The sequence below is a fragment of the Triticum dicoccoides genome, chromosome 1A (genome assembly GCF_002162155.2).
Source record: "Triticum dicoccoides isolate Atlit2015 ecotype Zavitan chromosome 1A, WEW_v2.0, whole genome shotgun sequence".
NCBI classification, from domain to species: Eukaryota; Viridiplantae; Streptophyta; class Magnoliopsida; order Poales; family Poaceae; genus Triticum; species Triticum dicoccoides.
In genome coordinates this window covers 208,686,181-208,709,981 of record NC_041380.1, presented here as the reverse complement: position 1 = coordinate 208,709,981, position 23,801 = coordinate 208,686,181, and the positions used below count along the sequence as shown (strand labels likewise).

Here is a 23,801-nt window from a genome sequence, read left to right as displayed (position 1 = left end):
GCCGCAACCGACACACGATGCCGAAAACGCTGGAAAGAAGCCACACATCATTTGGCAGGTGGGCCCCACAAAGAGTAAAAATCGTACACACAGTTACAACGTTAGCCCAGATGCATGAGGTAGCAGTAATTCGTGGGAGCTAAGTAACTTAAGAGTGACCTTTTCCGTAATAAAAGATCTATTGAAGTTTTTCTTTTTGGCAAAAACACTTCGCGAGCAACGGTTCGAAGCCCTTTCACCATTGCAAGCAGTCCCACACCACGCCAGTTCCCATGTTATCACGCAGACAACAGAAGACGACCGAGTGACTAACAATGAATCATTAGCGTGATTTTTGGACAATCTTTTTTTGTAGTTTGCAACTTTGTGACTATTTGAACATAACGCACAATCTTATGTACCTTGCACTTGCCTCATCTCTACCGTTGGCCATATAGCAAAGTCCATAATAAATCGAGCAACTCGGACTTTTGGCGCACGGGGGCAATGGAGCACATTACTTTAAACAACTCAAATAATGCTATATTTTTAACACGAGTATATATGGATGTTCTCTAGGTACTCCCTTTGTTTCGAAATAATTGAAGTTCCGGATTCGTCTTAAGTCAAACTTCAGTAAGCTTGACCAGTTCTATACAAAAATATATCAACATCTACAAATAAAAAATTTGCTTTATTAGATTCATTATAAAATGTATTTTCATATTATATGTAGTTGTATTTGATATGGTAGATCTTAGCAAAATTTTCTAGAGACTGAATCAAACTTTAAAATGTTTGACTTAGGACAATACTTTAATTTTTTTTGCGGGTAATTTTAATTATTTTGGAATGAAGGAAGCACATGTTAAATTTCGTTCAATAATAACGCTACACAAAAAAGCTGGTACCATAAATAAATCTGAATTTTTTGAACCATGAAAATTAGTACCTACGTAACATTTTCAAACTTGAAAAAGAAGGTGCTCGTAATGCACCTGCTCCAAAGCGACTTCCGTACTCAGAAGCCTTTTCGAGCTATTTAAAAGGCAAGGCGAGACGCCAACGCCGAGGCCAGCAACACATCTTGGGCAGTCTTCATTCCTCTCCTCTCCAACTCGTCGCAGCCGCAAATCGCAAGGACAGCAGGAGCTAACCCGACGAGGCCACGCAACCACCACCCACCGGTCTAGCGCCTCCTCGTCGTCGCCGTTGCTTCCCGCCCGTTCCCTCGGTTCCGCCTGAAATCGCGATGGTGAGAAATTAAATTAACCTTTGCTGGTGGGCATGTCCATTTCCTCTAGCGCGTGTCGGTGAGTTGAGTTGCTGAGATCGGTGTGGTTGGTGCAGACGAAGAAGCAGCGCAGGGAGGCTGGCGCCAGGCGGCAGCAGCAGGCCCGCCAGCGGCTGCGGCCGCCGCCGCTGCTGCAAGCGCGCGACGAGCGCTCCGTCTCATGCACCACCTTCAACATCCTCGCGCCGATCTACAAGCGCATGGATTCTGAGGTGAGCTGGATCTTACCCTTTTCCCTCCCCTTGGAATCCACTTGTTTCATCTTGTGTTGGGAGGAGTTGCCGCCGGTATTTTGTTGGATCGGTGAAGTAACGTGTCCGTGGGCATTGGGCACAGAATGGCAGGGAGAGCCAGAACAGGGCCAACTGGTTTAGCAGGAATGAGAAAATCATCGACCGCCTCCTCGGCGATCGCTCCTCCATCATCTGCCTCCAGGTGAGGGGGATTGACCGATTATTCACTTCCATGGATGTTTGCGCAAGGATGTGATTGATAGGTTGTCTTGGTATTGTGTCAGGAGGTGTGGTTGGGGAATGATGAGCTAGTAAACATGTACGAGAAGCGGCTCGGTGATGCAAATTATACGCTGTTCAAGCTAGCCCGCACAAATAACCGCGGAGATGGTGAGCTCTCTCTCTCTCTCTCTCTCTCTCTCTCTCTCTCTCTCTCTCTCTCTCTCTCTCTCTCGCCCATTTCAGGTAGTATTATGACAAAGTATCTTGTGGTATGGATTAAGTAAGTTGACGTGTGTTGTTCCTTTTAGCCACCACCGTCTATTTTGCCTGCTCCATCCAAATGGTTGTTTGTTCTGAGATTGCTATAAATATTACTTGTAAGCTGTTATGTTCAATGCCTTCGATACTGATACATGCAATATCTGTCAGTAGCCATGATTGGCTGTTTTGTTCTGGAATTTATCGGAGAAAGCACATTCAATTTCTTAACTATAGCGTTGTTACAGAATGCTACTGGGATCAGTCTGCAAATTTTCACTCAAATTGTATATTCCCCACCCAGGTCTTCTAACTGCTGTACATAGGAATTACTTCTGTGTCTTGAACCACCGGGAGCTTCTTTTCAATGATTTTGGAGATCGAGTTGCTCAGCTATTGCATGTTGAGTCAGCCATACCTTTCTTGCAAAATCGGAGCAGCAGCTATGTCCAGCAGCAGAGCCTCATCGTGAACACTCATTTGGTGTTTCCCCACGATCACAGCCTTTCAATAGTTCGACTGAAGCAGGTATGATTAGTATGTTGTACACTTAATCATTCAGCCTGCCAATATTTCAGCATGGTATGTAACAATTGACTGCCGTGTCCATGGTAGGTATATAAGATCCTTCAGTACATAGAAGCTTACCAGGAAGAGCATAAACTTGGTCCAATGCCTATCATCTTATGTGGGTGAGTATGCAGTAAACATGCTATTTTTTACGTTCTTCTATGAATATCAGAGTGAAATATTAACATATGATCAGGGCATTCATATTATAGTGATTGGAATGGAAGTAAGCGCGGCCAAGTTTACAAATTTCTTCGTTCACAAGGATTTGTTTCATCATATGACACTGCTCATCAGTACAGTGACAGCGAAGAAGATGCACACAAGGTAACAGGACAATTCTGTTTTACTACTAATGCTTGATAGCCCAGCAACGCTTAATATGTATGTATGGTTGCATTGTATTCTAATTTTCTCCTCCTTTACCTCTTCTTGAGTATAGTGGGTGAGTCATCGGAATCATAGAGGGAACATCTGTGGAGTTGATTTTATATGGCTTCTGAATCCAGACAAGTGCAGGAAGCCCCTGAAAACTAGCTGGAATGAAGCTGTCTTTGGTATTATCAAGGTAAGCAAACATGATCAACACTGTGTCATTAATTAAAAAAAGGCATACTATAGCTAAAATAGTATTACGTTCGTTGTCTCTTAACTCTGAAAGTCTAAACTGTTCTCTTTTCAGTATCTTCTTCTCCAAGTTGCATCCCTTCCGGAGGAGAATGCATTTGCACTTCTCAAAGCTGACAGTTCAGATGATCGTATCACATATTCAAGCTTCTGCCAGGCACTTTGTCAGGTATTAAGGACACTATGTGTGTGCTATGTAGAAAACACTTACTCCCTCCGTCCCACTATGTAAGACGTTTTTTGACACTACAGTAGTGTAAAAAATGTCTTACATTATAGGACAGAGGGAGTACTTTAGAAAATACTTTTTCTAATGCTACAATAAATGCAGTTAGGAATGGTCCACCCCGATCGTGTAAATTCTGAAGAAATGGAAGATCTATGGAGTGAAGTTGACCACGATGGGAATGGTGCTGTTGACTACAAAGAATTTCAGGTAATTACTTGTGTGTGTCTTTTCTTTTTGGGTGGGTGGTGGTGCGGGTTGGGGGGATTCATGTCACATGGAAAGATATCTTGGTTTCAAAATTTGAATATGTAGAATAAAATGCTAATGCAAGATTATAGACGACACACCGAGGCATGCTATTTGTTAACAAGATTCACGCTACATCCCGGGGGCAATGACTACGGGCGCTCCTCCCCAAGATACCGCAACACCGGCCGCCTGTTCGCACATGAACACGTCACCGTGTACCTCCAATACCGAGGGTGATGCACCGCAGCTCACATCGAAGGAGACCCGTCCGGAAGCACGGTATGCAAGCAATCCGGTGGGTGCTTCTGATGACCCGAAACCCCATGCGCCCGGGAGGGACCCCGTCTGGACACGCGGCGGCTATGGGCTGCCCTAGGTTGATTTGCTCGCCCTAGAGCCTCGAGGATCGCTGCCCTTCAACATGAAGAACGAACGGAGAACGGGAGAAAGAACAAGGGAGAGATGTAAAAACTAGGGTAAAAAGTAGTATATTGATATGTCGATTGTGTGTTGTTCAATCGGCCGTCACCTCCCATCTATTTATGAGGCGGCTGGACTTCCCGTACAAGAAAAAGACTAAAAAGTCTGTCCAAAATGTCAAAAACCCTAACCTAACTTGGACTTTGGCAATTTTCCAGATCAACTCGGAGCCACTGAGTGGTTCGTTTCGGTCCCACCGAGTGAACGTTGCCAACCTTCTGTAATTTTCCGGATCAACTCGGTCTCACTGATTGGTTTGCTTCGGTCCCACCGAGTGAACGTTGCCAACCTCCTCTAATTTTCCAGATCAACTCGGTCTCACCGAGTCAAATCAACTCGGTCGGTCCGAAATGACTCTGCAGCTTCTGTTTCTGACATTGTTTTGCCTCCATAGGTTGCATACAACCTTAGATTAAGGCGATTTTTATATCAAAATCAACCGTTTCGATGAGACGCACAACTTTTGCGTTGAAACATTTTCCATCAGAGGCCATCTTAATCGAGTTTCTGGCCATTATATAATCTGATGTCCACAAGATCATCTCTGCAATTGTCACAACTTTTGCATCCGAGCTCCGTTTCGGACCATCTTCGTATCCATCTTGATCTCCTTGAAGAGAGCTATCCGGAGGTGACTTTCAATCATAAGTTTGAATTTAGTCTTGATATAGCCTAAGCTACTTTTACGACTGTGCCACTTTTGAGCGTCAACACATGCCCCCCTGTTTTTTGGCAAAGCTAGCGTGCCGAAAAATAACCTATATTGTGTTTTTTCTAAGGACGATGTCAACACTCCATCGGCCATTTATATGTGCTTAGGGCGATAAATCTATATTGGCCATGTTCATGCTTAGGGCGATAATTCTATATCGGCCGTTGATTTTAACTTCTTGTTTACATGATACCTTGGAGCCGATTACCACCAATCAGCTTTAAAGAGATGGGAATGAACCCGTTCCTTGTGGCACTAAGGAAATCAAATTCCGAGAGGTCACGCCCTGTTAAGCAAGTAACATCGGGATGATTCCAATCCATCGATGCATCGGCCAAAGCAACACAAGCCGAATTATCCGTGTGAATGATTTCTACCTCACTGTTGACCCATTGTATTAAGAATTGATGCATGGTAGATGGCACACATTGGTTAGCATGAACCCAGTTGCGGCCTAATATAACATTATAGTTACCTTGCACCTCGGCGATGAAGAATGTAGTGGCCAAAGTTTTGCTTCCCACATTGAGTTCCATGCACATCACACCTTTGGCCTCTGTCTTTTCTTTACCCTCAATTCCGTTAAGTACCATATTGGTCTTCACCAATGCATTATTATCTAACCCCAACTTTTTGAAGACCGAATAGGGCATAAGATTTACCACAACACCACCATTAACGAGCATCCTAGCAACCGACGATCCATTAATATGACCTTTGAGGTACAATAGCTTCAAGTGTTTCACCGGTTCTTTTGGCTTCTCGAAGATAGCGTTCTTAGGACCAAAATCCAGCTGGGCCACCTCTCCTTCACCTATAGCACCCAACTCGGTAGGTAAGTAATACACCATATTAATATCCATACCTTCCCGAACCGGCGTAGATTCGTAATCCACCATCTCATCTTCATCTCCCAATGTGTATATTGGACTTGAAGTTGTTTATATTGAGCATGGCCCTTGGCCTTTTGTATTCTACCCTCTTGGCATTCTCTTGTACATGTATATATGATGGCTTTGGCCTCCTAATAATATCAAGTTGCATATTTCCCTAACATGGTATTAGAGCTTTATGTTTTTTCCGCACGCGCAGCTCGTGCTTCCTCCGATCCCATCTTGCGTCCACAGGTACTCTTGGCCGTCGCTGTCTTCTTCCCTGCCGGCAGCCACTCCTCCTTCCCCGTGGCTGTCTGCTGGTGCACCAACCTGCTCAATCCAGCCCCAACACCACCACATCACACCACCACTTCTCACGCTACCACATCTAGCCACTTCTCTTCACCACGCCACAACCAGATCGAAGGGAGAGAAGAAGAGATCAAGGGTCAAGGGAAGATCGGGAGTACCAGGGAGATCGCAGGTATCTGATTCCCCGCGCAAACAGCATCTCATCTGGCTCACCCCACCCAGGGCGCCGGCCCTTCCTCCTTGCCAGGCCGCCCCCGAGAAGGCCCTCCGCCGTCGCCGGTGATCAGGCCGCCGCCCGCTGCCTATCCGGCGCTGCTCCTCCGGCCGCCGCCGGCTTCGCTCCATCTCGCCCATCGGACCCGCCCATTTTTCGCGTGCTGGTTCTTCAGTGCCGCCGGCGACCCCTGCAGGCTTCGCATCTGCCTCTTCCGCCCGTCCGTCCGTGAACACCAGTCAACCGCCGCCTCCATTCGTGTCGAGGCCGCTTCATGTGTTATGCTGTGCGTGGCAACTCGGGACACGTTTCGAGCCTTTGCTGCTGTTGACACTTTGGCCCTGTTTTGGGCGTGGTCTATTGGATTGGAGTTTTGAGTAAAAAAAAGAGAGAAAAAAAAGTAAAAAAAAACTGGTAAAATGCTTTTGTCGGGTACACCTCTTCATCGCCGCTCGATGTTTTTTGACGGTGTTCCATACATTGATGCTGTCTCGCACATGCGCCTTCTCTCGGTGCTTGGTGCTCGCCCATTTGAAGATGGTGGTTGTCGCTCTACTTCGACACATTTTGCGACTTCCATCGGTGTTGTTGGCCGCTCTACATCGACTCCTCCCGCGGCTTCCGCGCACGGCGGGGATCGCTCTGTGTCGACTCACCAAGTGGTTTCCACGTATGGCTCTACGTCGACTCGCCACTCTCGGTCGACTCTACATGCGGCTTCTATGGGTGGTGGAGACCGCTTATTATCGGCAGGTGTTTCTACCTCGACCTCTTCCGTCGTGTCCTTGTCTTCGTGTGAGATTGCGCAGCTGAAATCTCTGCTTGCTACTTGGGATTCTTCACCGACAAGTTCTGCATGTTCTGTGGATGACTCTTCTGGCATTGAGAAACCACCTTCTACTCATTCAGGTACATCCCCATGGATTCTTGATACCGGAGCATCTTTTCATATGACATATGATACTTCCACTTTGACTTCCGTTCAACCTGTTGAGTCTCCTGTTCGCGTTCTTACGGCTGATGGCACTCCCCTCCAAGTAGCTAGTCGAGGCACTCTTACCATTTCTTCATTTCATGTTCCCTCTGTCGCTCATGTTCCTCGACTTACCATGCAACTCATATCTGGTGGTCAGATTGTTGACTCTAGTTGTAGGGTTATCCTCGACTTTGATTCGTGTTCTGTCCAGGATCGTCGCACGGGCGCTCTACTTGGTGCTGGCCCTCGACGCTCTGATGGTCTCTGGGAGCTTGACTGGCTACGTCTTCCTTCCGCTGCCACCGCTGCCAGTCCCATAGCCCCTGTCGCTGCATCTACTAGCTCTTTTCAGCAGTGGCATCATCGTCTTGGACATTTATGTGGTTCTCGTCTCTCATCTTTGGTTCAGCGCGGTGTTCTGGGGTCTGTGTCCGGCAACGCTTCGTTGGATTGTATGGGTTGTAGGCTTGGTAAGCAGATTCAACTACCGTATCCTCACAGTGAGTCGATGTCCGAGCGCCCTTTTGACCTTGTTCACTCTGATGTTTGGGGTCCGGCTCCCTTTGCTTCAAAAGGGGGTCACCGCTACTATATTATCTTTATAGACGATTTTTCACGGTACACTTGGATCTATTTCATGTCTTCTCGTAGTGAGGTCTTATCTATATACAAAAAATTTGCTGCCATGGTTCAAACCCAGTTTTCCACTCCTATTCGTGTTTTTCGCGCAGATTCAGCTGGTGAGTATATCTCCCATGCACTGCGAGGATTCCTTGCTGAGCAAGGTACCCTTCCTCAGTTCTCTTGCCCTGGTGCTCATGCTCAGAATGGTGTGGCTGAGCGCAAGCATCGTCACCTTCTTGAGACGGCACGCGCGATGATGATCGCTGCCTCTCTTCCTCCTCACTTCTGGGCTGAGGCTGTTACCACTTCCAGGTATCTCATTAACATTCAGCCATCTGCTGCTTTACAGGGCGGAATTCCTCTCGAGCGCCTTTCTGGTCGTTCTCCTGATTATTCGGTGCTTCGCTTGTTTGGTTGCGTTTGCTATGTTTTGCTTGCCCCTCGTGAACGCACCAAACTGACTGCTCAGTCTGTTGAGTGTGTCTTTCTCGGATACAGTGATGAGCATAAGGGCTATCGATGTTGGGATCCCATCGGTCGTCGGATGCGTATTTCTCGGGATGTGACCTTTGATGAGTCTCGTCCCTTCTACCCGCGTCCATCCTCCTCGGCCTTTTCCACAGAGGATATCTCTTTTCTTACGTTTCCGGATACACCTCCATCTGTGCCCAGTATTCCTACTCTTCGTCCCGCTGTTGCAGATTCGATGCCGTCCTCTCCTACGGTTTCTTCTCCTCCCTCATCACATGACTCGCCACCTTCATCATCGCTATCTTCACCTTCTGCACCTTCATCACCAATATATCCCCCTTCTCCACCTTCATCGATACATTCCCCGTCTACGTCTCCAGTGATTCCACCTCTTCCCTCCTTTCCTTTTCATTATACTCGCCGTCCACGTATTGTGGTTGAGTCTACTGATGTGCCCACTACTTCTGGTGTGTCATCTTCCTCCTCTCAACCGACTTATGGTCTTCGTTCTCGGCCTTGTCCGCCCCCTGACCGATATTCTCCTTCTCGCTATGGTCTTTCGACCGTTCTTGAGCCGACTTCTTATTGAGATGCTCATGATCCAGCATTGTTTGTTCACCTTTCTTCTCGTGGTAGGACTCTTCTTCTTCTGTATGTTGATGACATGATCATCACTGGCGACGATTCTGAGTACATTGCCTTTGTCAAGGCCCGCCTAAGTGAGCAGTTCCTTATGTCTGATCTTGGCCCTCTTCGTTATTTTCTTGGGATTGAGGTTTCGTCCACCTCTGCTGGCTTTTTTATTTCCCAAGAAAAGTATATCCAGGATCTTCTTACTCGTGCGGCTCTTAGTGATGAGCGCACAGTTGAGACTCCTATGGAGCTCAATCTTAATCTTCGTGCTTCTGATGGTGAGCCCTTGTCTGATCCGACGCGTTATCGTCATCTTGTTGGGAGTCTTGTCTATCTTGCTGTCACACGTCCGGATATCTCCTATCCTGTCCATATTCTGAGTCAGTTTGTTTCTGCTCCCACTTCAGTCCACTATAGCCACCTTCTTCGTGTTCTACGGTATCTTCGTGGCACGATCTCTCGTCGTCTCTTTTTCCCCGTTCTAGCTCGTTACAGCTCCAGGCCTATTCAGATGCTACATGGGCTAGTGATCCTTCGGACCGCTGTTCACTTTCTGCTTACTGTGTTTTTCTTGGTGGTTCTCTCATTGCCTGGAAGACTAAGAAACAGACTGCAGTTTCTCGTTCGAGTGCAGAGGCCGAGTTGCGAGCTATGGCTCTTCTGACGACAGAGGTGACTTGGTTACGATGGTTACTGGAGGATTTTGGTGTTTCTGTTACTACACCTACCACCCTCTTGTCAGACAGTACAAGTGCTATCAGTATTGCGCGGGACCTGGTGAAGCATGAGCTTACCAAGCATATTGGTGTTGATGCTTTCTTTGTGCGCGCCGCTGTGCAGGATCATGTTATTGGTCTTCAGCATGTGCCTTCCGAGTTACAACTAGCAGACTTCTTCACGAAGGCCCAGACTAGAGCACAACATGGATTTCACCTCTCCAAACTCAGTGTTGTGGATCCACCATGAGTTTGAGGGGGGGTGTTAGAGTTATATTGAGCATGGCCCTGCCTTTTGTATTCTAGCCTCTTGGCATTCTCTTGTACATGTATATATGATGGCTTTGGCCTCCTAATAATATCAAGTTGCATATTTCCCTAACAGAAGTTTCCTCGACTGAAGGGGATGTTTCAGGTGGCATGGGCAATGTAATAGGGGTTGCATCATCCTCTTTTGGTGGTGTAGGTGTTGCTATAGCCAATGTAGAAGCATCTGCATTTTCTTTTTGTTTAGGCCTCCATACTTGTTTCGTGAGTGCCATGGGCCGAATTTCATTGAACAATTCGTCCATTTGCTTCTCTTCTTTGCGCTCTACCTTCTCGTGGTTCCTCATGCGTTTGTAATCTCCTTTTCATGGTCTTAGTTAAACCGGGAGGACACCACTGAGGTTGAGTGTATTTGGGATCCCTAGGTGTGGCCTTGCTTGTGCTGGCCTCATGATCATTAGCCATGGAACCCTTTTTACTGACCTTGCTTGGAGAATTTTTTGTTGGCCGATTAGCACCATGGCTCGAACGGCCTTGTGTGGGATAATAAAGCCTCTCGCGAACAGGCCTTCTAGGTGCTGCCCACCCCATATGAAAAGCATAAGGAGCCATTGGGGGCTGCCCCCATCCTCCATTGAAGCCTCTCATATAATATAGCGCATAGGGGGGTTGTGACATCCATGGTGTCGGTGCCCATGACCCATATGGCCTTGCATAGCGTCGAAACTCTTGCTTCGGAGGCGATCTTGAACGCTTTGAATGTGATGGCTGATTAGAGCTAGAACCGGCCGCTTGACTTGCATATTTGGATAGCAACATATCAAAAGTTGGCTTGATTCGCTTGCGCTTAGCTTCACTCTTTTCCCACTTGCCAATTTCTGCATTCTTGGGCTTGATAAATTCAACATGAGTATCTTCTTGTACCTGTGGTTGCCCCCCGAGTGCAGGATTTTTTATGGTGATCTTCAATACTTCCTTGCCATCAGGTTGTTTATCAAGCACAACCTCTCTTCCCAAGACTTTGTCACCCTCCTTGCCTTTCTTGGGTTCACCAATAACAACATTATCTTTATTAGCAGATTTGGCTATGCTAGGCCGAATTAACATTTTCTTTTCCTCCAAGTCCATGGTGTTTATCGGGAAGGGTTGTTTATCAACTTGCATCTCAGCAAAATTCAACCGTCCTTCATTAATGGCCGATTGTATTTGTCGTCGAAAAACATTACAATCGGTAGTAGCATGAGAAAATGAATTATGGTACTTGCAATAAGCACGCCGTTTCAGCTCATCAAACGGCGGTATGGTGTGTGATATTCTAATCATCTTATCTTGCAAGAGAGCATCAAATATTTTATCATATCAAAAGTAAACTTCATCTCCTCATCAGATTCTTGCGAATCGGCTTAAGAGCATTGCATGTATAGGGTTTGGCCTTTGAGGACCAAACAAACTCAGTAGTATAGACATCAACCTCATCGTTCGAATTATCATCATTGTATTCAAGCATATGCATTCTAGGATGATCGGTTGTAGACTTATGAACCTCTTTACTTCGACTCTCTTGAGCCAAAACTTTTTGTAAGACTTGGTTAATATTCAAAAACTCATAACTTTCTAGCCTCTCTTTAATGTGAGTTTTTAAACCATTAAGAACAAGACCCGCCAAGTCTCTCTGAGTTATCACTAAGCTATAACATCGGTTTTTTATATCTCTCAATCTCTTGACATAATCGGTGATCGATTCATCATGTTTTTGCCTAACCGATGTTAAGATGTGACAACTTAAGCTCATTATCACTGCTATAAAAGTGATCATGAAACTTTTGCTCTAATTGCGACCATAAGAGAATTGAACCATGTGGTAAAGCAACAAACCATGAAAATGCGGTGCCAGTTAAAGATAAGGAAAATAAACGCACTTTCAATTCTTCTATGGAACCTGCTTCACCTAACTGCGCTAGATACTGACTAACATGCTCCCATGTCGTTTTCGTGCCCTCTCCACTAAATTTAACAAAATCAGGAACCTCGTAACCTTGAGGGTACAAATCTGCATCAAAGTGTTCAGGATAAGGCTTTTGGTACACACGACTCTTTACTTTCGGCTCGTTTCCGAAAGTTTCTATAAACATCTTATGCAAATCAAATCCTCCCTTAATTTCGCTAAAATTGGATCTGAGGTAGATGAAGATGCTCGTGGCAATGACATAGGAGCAACATGAGTACTAGCTGGTGGTGCAATTTGTGGGATGGGCGTCGAACCATAATTCGGCGGAAGACCAAACATGCTTGTGCCTATGGGTGGTGTGACAAAGTGATTCGGCGTTGACGCCGAATTGGGCACACTCATAATAGGACTAGGATATGTCGGTGTAGCCACAAGCTGATTGGTTTGACTAGGGTAAAAATTCAACAACATATTATATTGTTGTTGCATAGGAGGTGCCGATGAAATAGGTAAAGTTTGACTAGGGTTTTTAGATATACCAACAGTGCCACTAGATGACGGAGGAATAGTTTTCTGAGCATTAGCACATGCTACGAAAGAATTGTATGTCATCACATTACCCTTGCTAACAAGACTTTCAATCACAGCCACTTGCTTTGGAGAAAAAACTTTACTCACAGTGATTTCATCTTGTTCATCAGTGAGAGGAGGAAAATTGACGTTTCCAACCGGAGTAATGTTGCCTTGATGGTCCTTCTTGAAATTTGCAAGAAACGCCTCCAAATCCTGCTCCTCGCGCTTCCTCTTTAGCGCCTTTAAAATCCTCCTCAAGCTGTTTCTTGAGCGCTTCGTAGGCTTGGCGATGTTCATCCGATAGTTCATCAAGATCGGGCTTAATGATGTTATCGGTGCTAACTTCTGTGTGCTTGGGGAGATCCGACATGGTTGATAATGATTTTTGATCTTTCGTCCCTAGCGGAGTCGCTAAAAATTGTGTTCGCACACGAACACGTCACCGTGTACCTCCAACGCCGAGAGTGATGCACCGCAGCTCACGTCGAAGGGGACCCATCCGGAAGCGCGGTATGCAAGCAAACCAGCGGGTGCTTTTGAGGACCCGAAACCCCACGCGCCTGAGAGGGACCCCGTCTGGACACGCGGCGACTATGGGCTGCCCTAGGTCGATTTGCTCGCCCCTAGAGCCTCGAGGATCGCTGCCCTTCAACATGAAGAACGAACGAATAACGAGAGAGAAAGAACAAGGGAGAGATGTAAAAACTAGGGTAAAAAGTAGTATATTGATTTGTTGATTGCATGTTGTTCAATCGGCCATCACCTCTGATCTATTTATGAGGCGGCTGGACTTCCCGTACAAGAGAAGGACTAAAAAGTCCGTCCAAAACGTCAAAAACCCAAACCTAACTCGGATAGGAATCTTTGGCAATTTTCCGGATCAACTCGGAGCCACCGAGTGGTTTGTTTCGGTCCCACCGAGTGAACGTTGCCAACCTTCTGTAATTCTCCGGATCAACTCGGTCTCACTGATTGGTTTGCTTCGGTCCCACCGAGTGAACGTTGCCAACCTTCTCTAATTTTTCGGATCAACTCGGTCTCACTGATTGGTTTACTTCGGTCCCACCGAGTGAACGTTGCCAACCTTCTCTAATTTTCCGGATCAACTCGGTCTCACTGATTGGTTTGCTTCGGTCCCACCGAGTGAACGTTGCCAACCTTTTGGATCAACTCGGTCTCACCGAGTCAAATCAACTCGGTCGGTTCGAAATGACTCTGCAGCTTCTGTTTCTGACCTTGTTTTGCCTCCATAGGTTGCATACAGGTTGCATACGACCTTGGATTAAGATGATTTTTATATCAAAATCAACTCTTTCGACGAGACACACAACTTTCGTGTTGAAACATTTTCTATCAGAGGCCATCTTAATCGAGTTTCTGGCCATTTTATACTCTGATGTCCACAAGATCATCTCTGCAATTGTCACAACTTTTGCATCCGAGCTCCGTTTCGGACCATCTTCGTATCCATCTTGATCTCCTTGAAGAGAGCTATCCGGAGGTGGCTTTCAATCATAAGTTTGAATTAGTCTTGATAGAGGCTAAGCTACTTTTATGACTGCCACTTTTGTGCGTCAACACTACCCGAGCGCCGGCACAAGCTGTCGGCTCCCCTGTGTACCTACTGCTATCAAGTTGTCATAGGTTACAACTTGTGGTGCCTCTCGATATAAGAGGCATAGGACATAACGTGTCCGACACTTACACGACTTGTACCTATCCACACCAATTACAACTCCATGTCCATGTGATCCCTTGCGTACATAATATTCGACACAAGTATAACAAACTCCACCTTGGCGAATATTCTCCACCACCTAGAAGTCATCCATGCTCGAACCTCCATGTATTCCAGACTTGCTTTGTCTTATTTGTAGCTTACTGAGAGCCACCCGATGGGTCAGACCCGCCGCCACCGTGGGACTCCACCGCTACTCCTACAGCTCCACTCTTCATGGCTCCACCTGCAATAGTGCTCCCCAATGTTTTCGAGTCGATGAATCGACGAGTCGCTCAGGGGGGGCGACTCTAGACTAGTCTAGACTCATGGTCGATGAGTCGACATGGCGACGAGTCGACCTGAGTTAAGCAGCAGCCAGGGGAGGAGCACAAGTGCTCAACAGCAGCAGCAGCAACAAGGGGAGGGGCACACCAGCAGCCACATCAACCAGGGGAGGAGGGGAGGAGCACAACAGCAGGAACAACAACCAGGGGAGGGGAGGAGCACAGTAGCAGGGGAGGAGGGGAGGAGCACACCATAGGAGGGGAGGAGCAGAACAGCAGCAGGGGCAACCAGGGGTGGCGGCTGGAGAGGGTTCGATCGGGGGAGGGGGTGGGGGATGATCGATCTAGGTTTCCAGGGGAGATGGGCCGGCCCATATAACAGTTGGGCTCAATTTAAGTGAGTCGCTCGACCCAGAAAGAGCGGCTAGTCGTGACTAGTCGAGACTAGTCGCTCGAGTCGCTCGACTCATGCCAGGAGTCGAGTCGAGAGTTTGAGTCGAACCTGGAGCAGCGACTCATCGACTAGTCGTCGACTAGTCGCGACTAGTCGAACGACTCGAAAACAGAGGTGCTCCCTTGCAACTTGTAAAGATGCAAAGCCGTTCTCTCTCCTATCATCACGATTACCCCATCTTCCATGATTTTCATGGTCTTCTTATCCCGATCACAACGGAATTCCATACCACCAGCATGAAGAACACCAAGCGAAATTTGATTCCTTCTTAGCCTTGCCACATGCCTGACTCCTCGAAGCATCTGCCCAACTCCGTCAAACATCTTGACTTTGATGTCACCTACTCCAGCAGCACGATAACCTGTGTCATCGCCAACATAGGCTAAATCAAACCAAACTCACTAGACTTGTACGAAGAGAACCACTCCATGTTGGGCGTCGCATGAGAAGAGCAAGCTGAATCCAACATCCACACTTCAGTTTTTGTTGACCGTATGTCTAATACTACGAGGGCATCAGTACTGCTGTTCGAGTCATCACCATGAGTAGCCAGGTTATCACTTCCCCACCCTTCAGTTCTGGGCATTTCCTCTTTATATGTCCCCACTCCTTGCATCTGTAGCACTGCGCCTTTTTCTTCCTTTTCTTCTTCGTCTCTTGTCCCTTCCTGAGCTGATAACCTTTAACTGCCAACCCCAAACCTTCAGTACTCTCCTTTTCAGCGGCATTCTTTTGTTTCATCAACTCATGTCCAAGCAAGGCTGCAGCGATGTCCTCATTATTGACGGTTGACTTCATAGGACGGTGGCAACGGAACAAGAAGTAGTGCCTTATCCTCGTCATCAGTCTTCACATCCAGACACGCTAGATCTGTGACCAACTGATTAAAGGCATTCACATGCTCTACAAGATCCAATCCCTCCTGCATCTTCAACCCATATAACTTTTCCTTCAAATACAGCTTATTGGTCGCTGACTTGGACATAGAACGACTTGCCAACTTGTCCCAAATTCTCTTAGGAGAATCTTCATCCATGACATTATACACGACCTGATCCGCAAGACAAAGTCGTATGGTAGCGGCCACCTGCACTTGCATATCCTCCCACACATCGTCGTCAACCTTGGCCGGCTTCGTCTCCTGCAAACCCTTCAAGATTCCCTGCTGCGCCAGAAGATCCTTGACTCTTGTCTGCCATAGACCGAAGTTACCCGTGCCATCGAATTTCTCCACATCAAACTTGGTGAACCCTGGCGCCATGCCGAGCTGCGATCTAACCGACCTGTTGCCGCCGATCTTACCGCCCTTGTTTTCCTCTGCGACTTCCTCACGAAAAAGATCATTGATCCCGTATTCTTTGTCTGAAGCCACGCCGCAGTACATGATCTACCAAGAACCCTGACTTGCACCACACCCTATCTACCCTTCAGAAATCACCGTGGCTGGTCAAACTAGCTCTCGCCGAAAACTAGACCGGTCCACCTTTTTCCTGAATCTGCATATTGATTTTTGTGTGCACTTTGCTGCCTCCCTTCTCCAGCCTTTTATTTACGCTGGATCACCTGGGCTCCATCTTTTTCTTCCTATACACGGAAATAGAGTCACAGCCTGTTATAGTTTGCACCATATCCAATCTCGAACGGACCATCATGCACGCACAAGTATCCTTTTTTCTTTTTTCCCTTTTGTTAATCGCAAGCAGCAGCAGGCTTTGTTCCCTGGACCAAACACGTATACACGCACACATGTATCACCTTGTAGATTGGCTGGCTGTGTGTTAATCCCCTGAACTCCTGCGCCGATACGATTTCCTTTCCTTGTGCGGTGCACCTCATCCAAGGAGACCAGCTGCCACACGACATGAAGTCGCATACGCAGCCTCACGCCATAACCTTTCCTTTCATCTATCCACGTTCCTCAGAAAATTCTGCCGCTGATCTTGACGATAGCTTCGCCTTGTTCCGATCTTGGTTCTTCGCCAACAATCTGTAACTTGCCCTGTCGCGTGTACTCACAGCACGCCAACCTTGCTGAAACAGTCGCCACCTAGCACATCGCCTATGCACGAGACATTTCATACCCTGGCTACCCGCATCGCTGACACAATCGTCCAAGTGCCACGCCGCCGCCCTTGTACAACACCAAGCACATCATCTCGATGCTCTCACACTCTGATCTATCCGGCCGTCCTCCACGTTTGGCCGTCGGTCTGATCGCGAGCCGAATCTGTCGCCTCCGCAACGTCTTCAACAACCACTACGCCGGTCCGATCGCCACGCCTAGCCGATCCTTACCGACCACAGCCCATCGAACGGTCCAGGCCTCCTGCCCGAAGTGGCTGACACCACCGACGGCATCCGCGATCGCCGCCATGCTCAACCTTGCGCCAATCGAACGTTCCCGGCACCCGTCGAGCATGATCCTCATACCTCAAGATGATCTTCCGCATAGTGTTCTCGCAACCTTGCTCATGATACCACTTGTTAAAATAAAACACTAAAGCAAGATCATAGACGACACAAGAAGGCACGATATTTGTTAACGAGATTTACCGATATGCCTACATCCCCGGGGCAATGACTATGGGCGCTCATCCTCAAGATACCGCAACACCCGCCGCCCGGGCGCTGGCATAGGTCGTCGGCTCCCCCGCATACCTGCTGCTATCAAGTCGTCATAGGTTACGACGTGTGGTGCCCCTCGATATATAAGAGGTCTAGGATATAACATGTCCGACTCCTACATGACTCATACCTATCCACACCAATTACAACTCCAAGTCCATGTAACCCCTTGCGTACATAACAATGCAAGTATAACAAAATAAACAATGATGTCAACAAGATTTAGAACTTAAAAAATATTAATGGCCAATTGGTAACTCGTAGCAGCACATGCCATGTGATTAAAATTTGGGTTCAACAGAAATTTGAAGTTCCATAAGGTCAGACCGGCCTTGGAAACTTATGGCAGAGCATGTTCTCGGTGAACACATCTCTAATGCCTAGGATGGATCTAAAATTTAATGGCAGATGACTGCAAATAGCCTGAAATTTCTTACAGTATTGGGAATACTTTGTGTATCAGCTTTGCTTGGACATGTTTTTTTACAGACAGTATGCTCTTTATCAGTTACCTCAGAGTAAAATTGCAATGACAAAGAAAACTGAAATCATTGCGATTTAAGTTCATGATCACCTCAAATCTAAATGCCAAATGGCCAATGTTGTCCTATCTCTAATGTTTAAAAATATTTCTCAAACGTGGAATTATTCTACTCAGAATCTCCAGTTAATATTGTTTCTTAAACACTTGAAGCGGTGTATCTGGAGCCCAAAATGCTACAACCAAGAAGAGGAGGATGATACTGAAATCGACGTCGCTGAAGGAAGCATCGTCACATTTGAGCCGAACGACGAGACCTTTGGCTTCACTGTGAAGGAAGCTGTTCTGTTCCCCCCAGAAGTTGAGAAGGGCATGTGGCCTGAGAACTACAGCCTCTCAGATCACGCGCCCCTTACTGTGGTGTTCTCCCCTGTAAGAATGCCTTGCTCTCCACGCACTCCTCAGCACCCCTAGCTATCAAACGCCAGTACAGATGCAAGCTTTGTACAGTTTTAGGTATACGGTGAGATATACACCAGAGAAGCTTTATTTTAGGTACCGAAAGTGGTAAGAAGAGGCGACAGACATGAGTTGCTGTTGGCCTACCTTTTGGGGCATGCTGATGATGTCTCTGCGAATTTGTATCCAAAGCTGTCTCCACATGTTCATAAATGTAAATTTCTCTCTCTATTCTTGGTGTAAGATAAACTGAATTGTGAGGGCTTCACACGGAAATTTAGGGATAACTGCTGATTAAGATCTAATTAGCTTGTTGTGTTGTTTTCTCGAGTCAAATCATAGCATGAGTTCCCTCCAAGATTGATATTCTATATATGCTTTTTCTTAGATCTATCACGTTCTAAACAATTTTTAGATTGGTTGTACCACATGCAACCCCTGGAGAAACTGGGAAACAACGCCAGCTTTTACCCTTTTTCCTCCTTGAAGCGTTAGCACATGATTTTCTTGTTTTTTTAGAGAAACTTACAATCTATTCATGGTCATTTATGGAAGTACATAGAACATGAGGTAACCAAAATTACAAACATAGCTTTGGACCACTTAACGACAGCTACAAGCACTAGAGTGAGCCAAAGGCATACCATTGTCAACCCCTTTCTTATTGGAGCCTGGCAAACCTTATTTTTGTAGATAGTTGGAAAGTGTCCGACCCGCAAAAAAAGGCCCCATAAGGCTTACCCGCAAAAAAGGTCCCATAGGACCAAAGAGCAGTAACCATCTTCGATGAAGAGTTGTAGATAGAAAGGATCAAACTTGTAAACATACGAACACACACAGACAAAACGAAGATTGGATCTAAATGGGGTGTGTTTGATTGCCTTCTCCAACAGTACCTGCATTTCAAAGCCATCTCAACCCAGCCTGAGCAAAAACAAGCAAAAAACCAACATTTTGCATGTTGTTTGGTTGCCTTCATTGCATCGATTTTTTAGAGAAACTTCCAATCTATTCATGGTCATTTATGGAAGTACATAGAACATGAGAGGTAACCAAAATTACAAACATATCTTTGGACCACTTACCGACAACTACAAGCACTAGAGTGAGCCAAAGACATGCCACTGTCAACCCCTCTCTTATTGGAGCCGGGCAAACCTTATTTTTGTAGATAGTTGGAAAGTCGTCCTACCCGCAAAAAAAGGCCCCTGGAGATGGGAAAGCTACTCTTTTCTGGGAGGATAGATGGATCATGGGCGGGCGAGTCAGAGATATAGCACCAATAATATACGGTCGGGTTCCAAAACGTGTGCGGCAATCTAAGTTGGTGGCGGAGGTGTTGCGGGATGGCAGTTGGGCACTGCATGTTGGCATAGAACTGTCACTGGAGGCCCTGGATCAATACCTCCTCCTGTGGACTTGCGTTTCAAGCATTACACTCGATGATGAAACTCCAGACTCTATGAGCTGGACATGGGAGAGCAGTGGATGTTTTTCAACTCGTTCGGATTATGTGGTGGGGTTCTCCGGATGGCAAGTTTCACCAACTACGGACTTCACCTGGCAATCCAAGGCACCGCTACGGTGTCATTTTTTCAGCTGGCTAGCCCTAAAGGATAGATGTTGGACGTCGGATAGGCTTGCACGGCGCGGCCTACCTCACCAAGCAGCCTGCCCCATGTGTGATCAGCAACAAGAGACTATGCAGCACCTGATGTTGGAATGTAGCTTTGCGAAATAGATTTGGCTGGCGGTGAGCAGACTTGCTAACAAGGTGGAGCTCCAGCCCAAACATGGGGAATCGCTTGAGCAATGGTGTTTGTGGCAGGAGGATGCCTCGGCTAACCGAAAAGCGCACAGAGCTAAATGTCTACTGGTCATGTGGACAATCTGGAAACATAGGAACGACGTGGTGTTTAATGGAGCAACGCCGTCGTTTCAACGCTCCATGCAGTGGATTCACGGGGAAGGACAACTTTGGGCGAAAGCGGGTCTCTTTAAGGAGGATAACATAGGGTTTGAGGTAGCTCCAGTTGCGTGGGATGTGAGCGAGTAGTTACCGTTGGTAGTCGGAGGGTAGGCGGGAAATCCGCTTGTAAATAACCTTGTAATGGTGGACATGGGTTTCGTACCCTTTCTTCTCTAATGAATGATACACACTCTCTCGTGCGTATTCGAGAAAAAAATGAGCACTTTAGGGTGGGTGTTTGGTTTCCTGCATATGTGCTTAAGGGTTGAGCAAATGCAAACCACAACTGTTTGGTTGCATATACGTTTGTGTTCTGCTCACCCCATTTAAATGTGCACCACATTAGCAGCACAATAGCAGGCACAACTGATAAGAGGCAAATTGATGTAGGGTGGAAACCCTAAGGCTGATCTTTCACGAAATGGAGGGAATCCTACGAAGAACACAAAGAACACAAAGAACGCGAGGGGAAACACGAGGAAAAACACTCAAATCAACGGGAACGATCACACATGTGCTGGATCCATGAACATAAAGGGTGATACAAGATCCAAATGCAACAAAGGAAGATACAAGAGGCGGCAGTTCTTCTCCGTGAGGAGGTCTTGAGGGGTCTTCCCGTGAAGGGTCTTGAATCCACTTGGGGGATCTTCTTCGTAGAGGTCGCGATCTCCGAAGGAGAAAGTATCAAGTGGATGAGCAAAGCTCTATCTCCAAAATGAGCTATCACTAAGGATGGCAATGGGTCGGGTTTGGATCGGGTTGAACAATATGGAATCCATATCCATATTCATGAAGACAGTCTTTTCCCGCCCATGAAAAAATCCACGGGTGAAAAATTGTGTCCATGTCCAAACCCGATGGATACCCATACCCACTGGATATCCACTGGGTCCTCTCAAGACTAAAGAATGGTCTATAAGATGGAAAAATGAAATCGCATCACACAAAACAAAGTGTCTTCAACCCCTCTATATAAATGATCCATACGTTTTTATATGCTTTTCTGTTACTAGTAACAGAATAATATTATGTTACCCTCCGGCCCTATAAGGACGCGACGCGCATACACCATAGAATCTCCCCAACCCAGCCCGAACCTAACCCACCTCCTTTTGTCGAAGGCAGCCGTCGTGGGCGAGCGAGCGACGGCGTCTGCCGAAGCGAGGGAGCCCGCGGTGCCGTGACTGGCCGCCGACGGATCCACCGCCGCCATCCCCTTCCTCGCTGGCAAAGCAATGACGGGGCCGTGATCCCCGCCTCTTGCCTCCCTCCCTCGCCGGGGCTACTTCAGGCCTTGTTTGGCACGAAGGGTTTACAAGCCCCAAAGGGGCTGGGGATTATTGAGGATTTGGTGAACCCCTCCCCGGCACCAAATCCCCTTCCGCCTCCCAAGCCCCTTCCCCATCTATTCATATATGAGTGTTTGGCATGCAGGGACAAATTTGGTCCATTTTTAACATGAACTTTCAACAACACACTGATAAATCCGATCTTTACTACTGTACAGGCTGAAGCATCAGAGGCCATATCATCAAGTACTACTAAAACCAACAAATCATAATCTTTAAGATCAATGGTGTCTAAACTAAGAACATCAAAGGCCATACAACACGATCAAATCATAGTTTAAACATCATATGTCAAACACAGGCATGCATCAGCATGTACCAACAACACCTAGGGTGCAACACAAACATCACTTAAATTCGGTTTCTGCTTCCCAGCATAGTTTCAGTTTCGCAACGACGCTGACACACATGCATCACTTCAGTTCCATCGCATCCCTGAAAGCAGCAAGTCAATCAGAACATTAGACATACCAGTCAAACAATTCACAACTACAAGAGTACTTCAAATACTTTCGCAAGAAAGAAAAGGAACAGGGGGGAAATATGGCATGGAGTCTGTTTCTTATACTTCATGATCTGAAACAGATGGACTCGCTCTCCTTTGTCAAAAAGTATAACAAAATTTATATGTGATGTACTTGAGCCAGATTTAACTTGATGCAAACAGAGAAAAGCAAGCTCTATCATTAGGTCACATAGATATCTCACATCAAGTACTAGCACTGAAAACTCACGACTAAAAATTTATACGTACAGACCATATATACACTGCAGAGAAAGGTTGACAGAAACTCTTTGCATATACACTGCAGATCATATATATGTACAGATCAAAACTAAAAATTTATATGCACAAAACATATATACAACTAAAAAATTTGATTTAGTATGATTGTTCACTACCAAAGTGTATCTATTTCTCTAACAAAAACACTACAATTACTTTCTTGCTGATTGCCCAACAGTATGGTTCAGTTTCTTCCTGTTATTTGCCCTTTATTCAAATTAGTATGCAGACAAAGCATTCATTCACAAGAAAAACATGTTTGTTCCAAGCTAATCAGGAACATGAGCTTATGTATATTCTCAGTTCGGAGATGAGAAATTGATTTCTAGCTAATCAGGAATAGGAGCTTAAGAACAAGACCAAGCAAGCAAGAACATTATGAACCAGATCAAAATACCTCTTGTAGGCAACTCATCCATTTCGCTCCGAAGCCACATGACCGCACTCTCTTCTTGAAGTTTGATGAACATGTAAGATAAGAAAGAGCTCGCTATTACATTATAACAAAGAGCATCATAAATGTTTGTTCTAAGCTAATCAGGAATAAGAACTTAAGTATATTCTTAGTTCAGACATGTGCATGCATATGCTCAGTTAGCAACCACATAAATATACTACAACTAGTCATCTCAGATGAGAAATTGATTTCCAGCTCTTGTCTGCATGTATTTTACTCATCTTAGCAAATCACACCAGTAACAGTTAACTTCGACCAGTTTTGAATTTCATCAACATCTAACACAAGACATTGCCTGCTATATTTTTAGCACACAGTGTCAAAATTAATCAGACTGATGATATACCAATGAAACTTATGTGCAGCAAAATGATTCTCTCCTCACATTTCTGCACTACATCCAATTATCAATATCTAATACAAAATGGTTGGCTGTATTTTGTTACTTTGTTATCAGATATGTACTATATGCTAATAATAATGGGATTTTTTTACTATGGAGTATAAAATCAGTACCGGAAGGTAGAGATCCTACTTGAGCATCTACATGTATAATTTTAAGGCACACATAAATGACATCAAAAAAGGGTTGGAGTTGTCTTGAATAGTAGTCCAGATCTAGCAGCAACTAACTTCAAATAGGGGGAGGACGAATGTGATTGGGAAGCAGGCAGAGGAACAACAGGGAGGGCCTCTCACAGCGCTGGTACTGGAAAGGGGAGAGGAGCGTGGCTATCAGGGACGGTGTGCT

General features: G+C 46.1%; 1 protein-coding gene across 1 annotated transcript; it reads left to right on the top strand.

The window, feature by feature from the left end:
- Positions 1 to 1,055: 1,055 nt before the first annotated feature.
- On the top strand, positions 1,056 to 18,821 carry LOC119266868 (uncharacterized calcium-binding protein At1g02270-like). The gene is made up of 11 exons (XM_037548148.1): positions 1,056 to 1,234; positions 1,330 to 1,485; positions 1,610 to 1,708; positions 1,791 to 1,896; positions 2,291 to 2,514; positions 2,602 to 2,678; positions 2,769 to 2,883; positions 2,999 to 3,124; positions 3,239 to 3,352; positions 3,515 to 3,619; positions 18,240 to 18,821. Exons 1-11 carry the CDS (start codon positions 1,232 to 1,234, stop codon positions 18,498 to 18,500), a joined length of 1,386 nt encoding a protein of 461 aa, XP_037404045.1. The 5' UTR covers positions 1,056 to 1,231; the 3' UTR covers positions 18,501 to 18,821.
- Positions 18,822 to 23,801: the final 4,980 nt, after the last annotated feature.

What these genes read in the sequence shown, in the direction of transcription:
- LOC119266868 (XM_037548148.1), top strand. An exon ending in CTGTCTTTGGTATTATCAAG is followed by an intron (nt 3,125 to 3,238) that starts GTAAGCAAACAT and finishes TTCTCTTTTCAG; the next exon opens with TATCTTCTTCTCCAAGTTGC. An exon ending in TCTGCCAGGCACTTTGTCAG is followed by an intron (nt 3,353 to 3,514) that starts GTATTAAGGACA and finishes CAATAAATGCAG; the next exon opens with TTAGGAATGGTCCACCCCGA.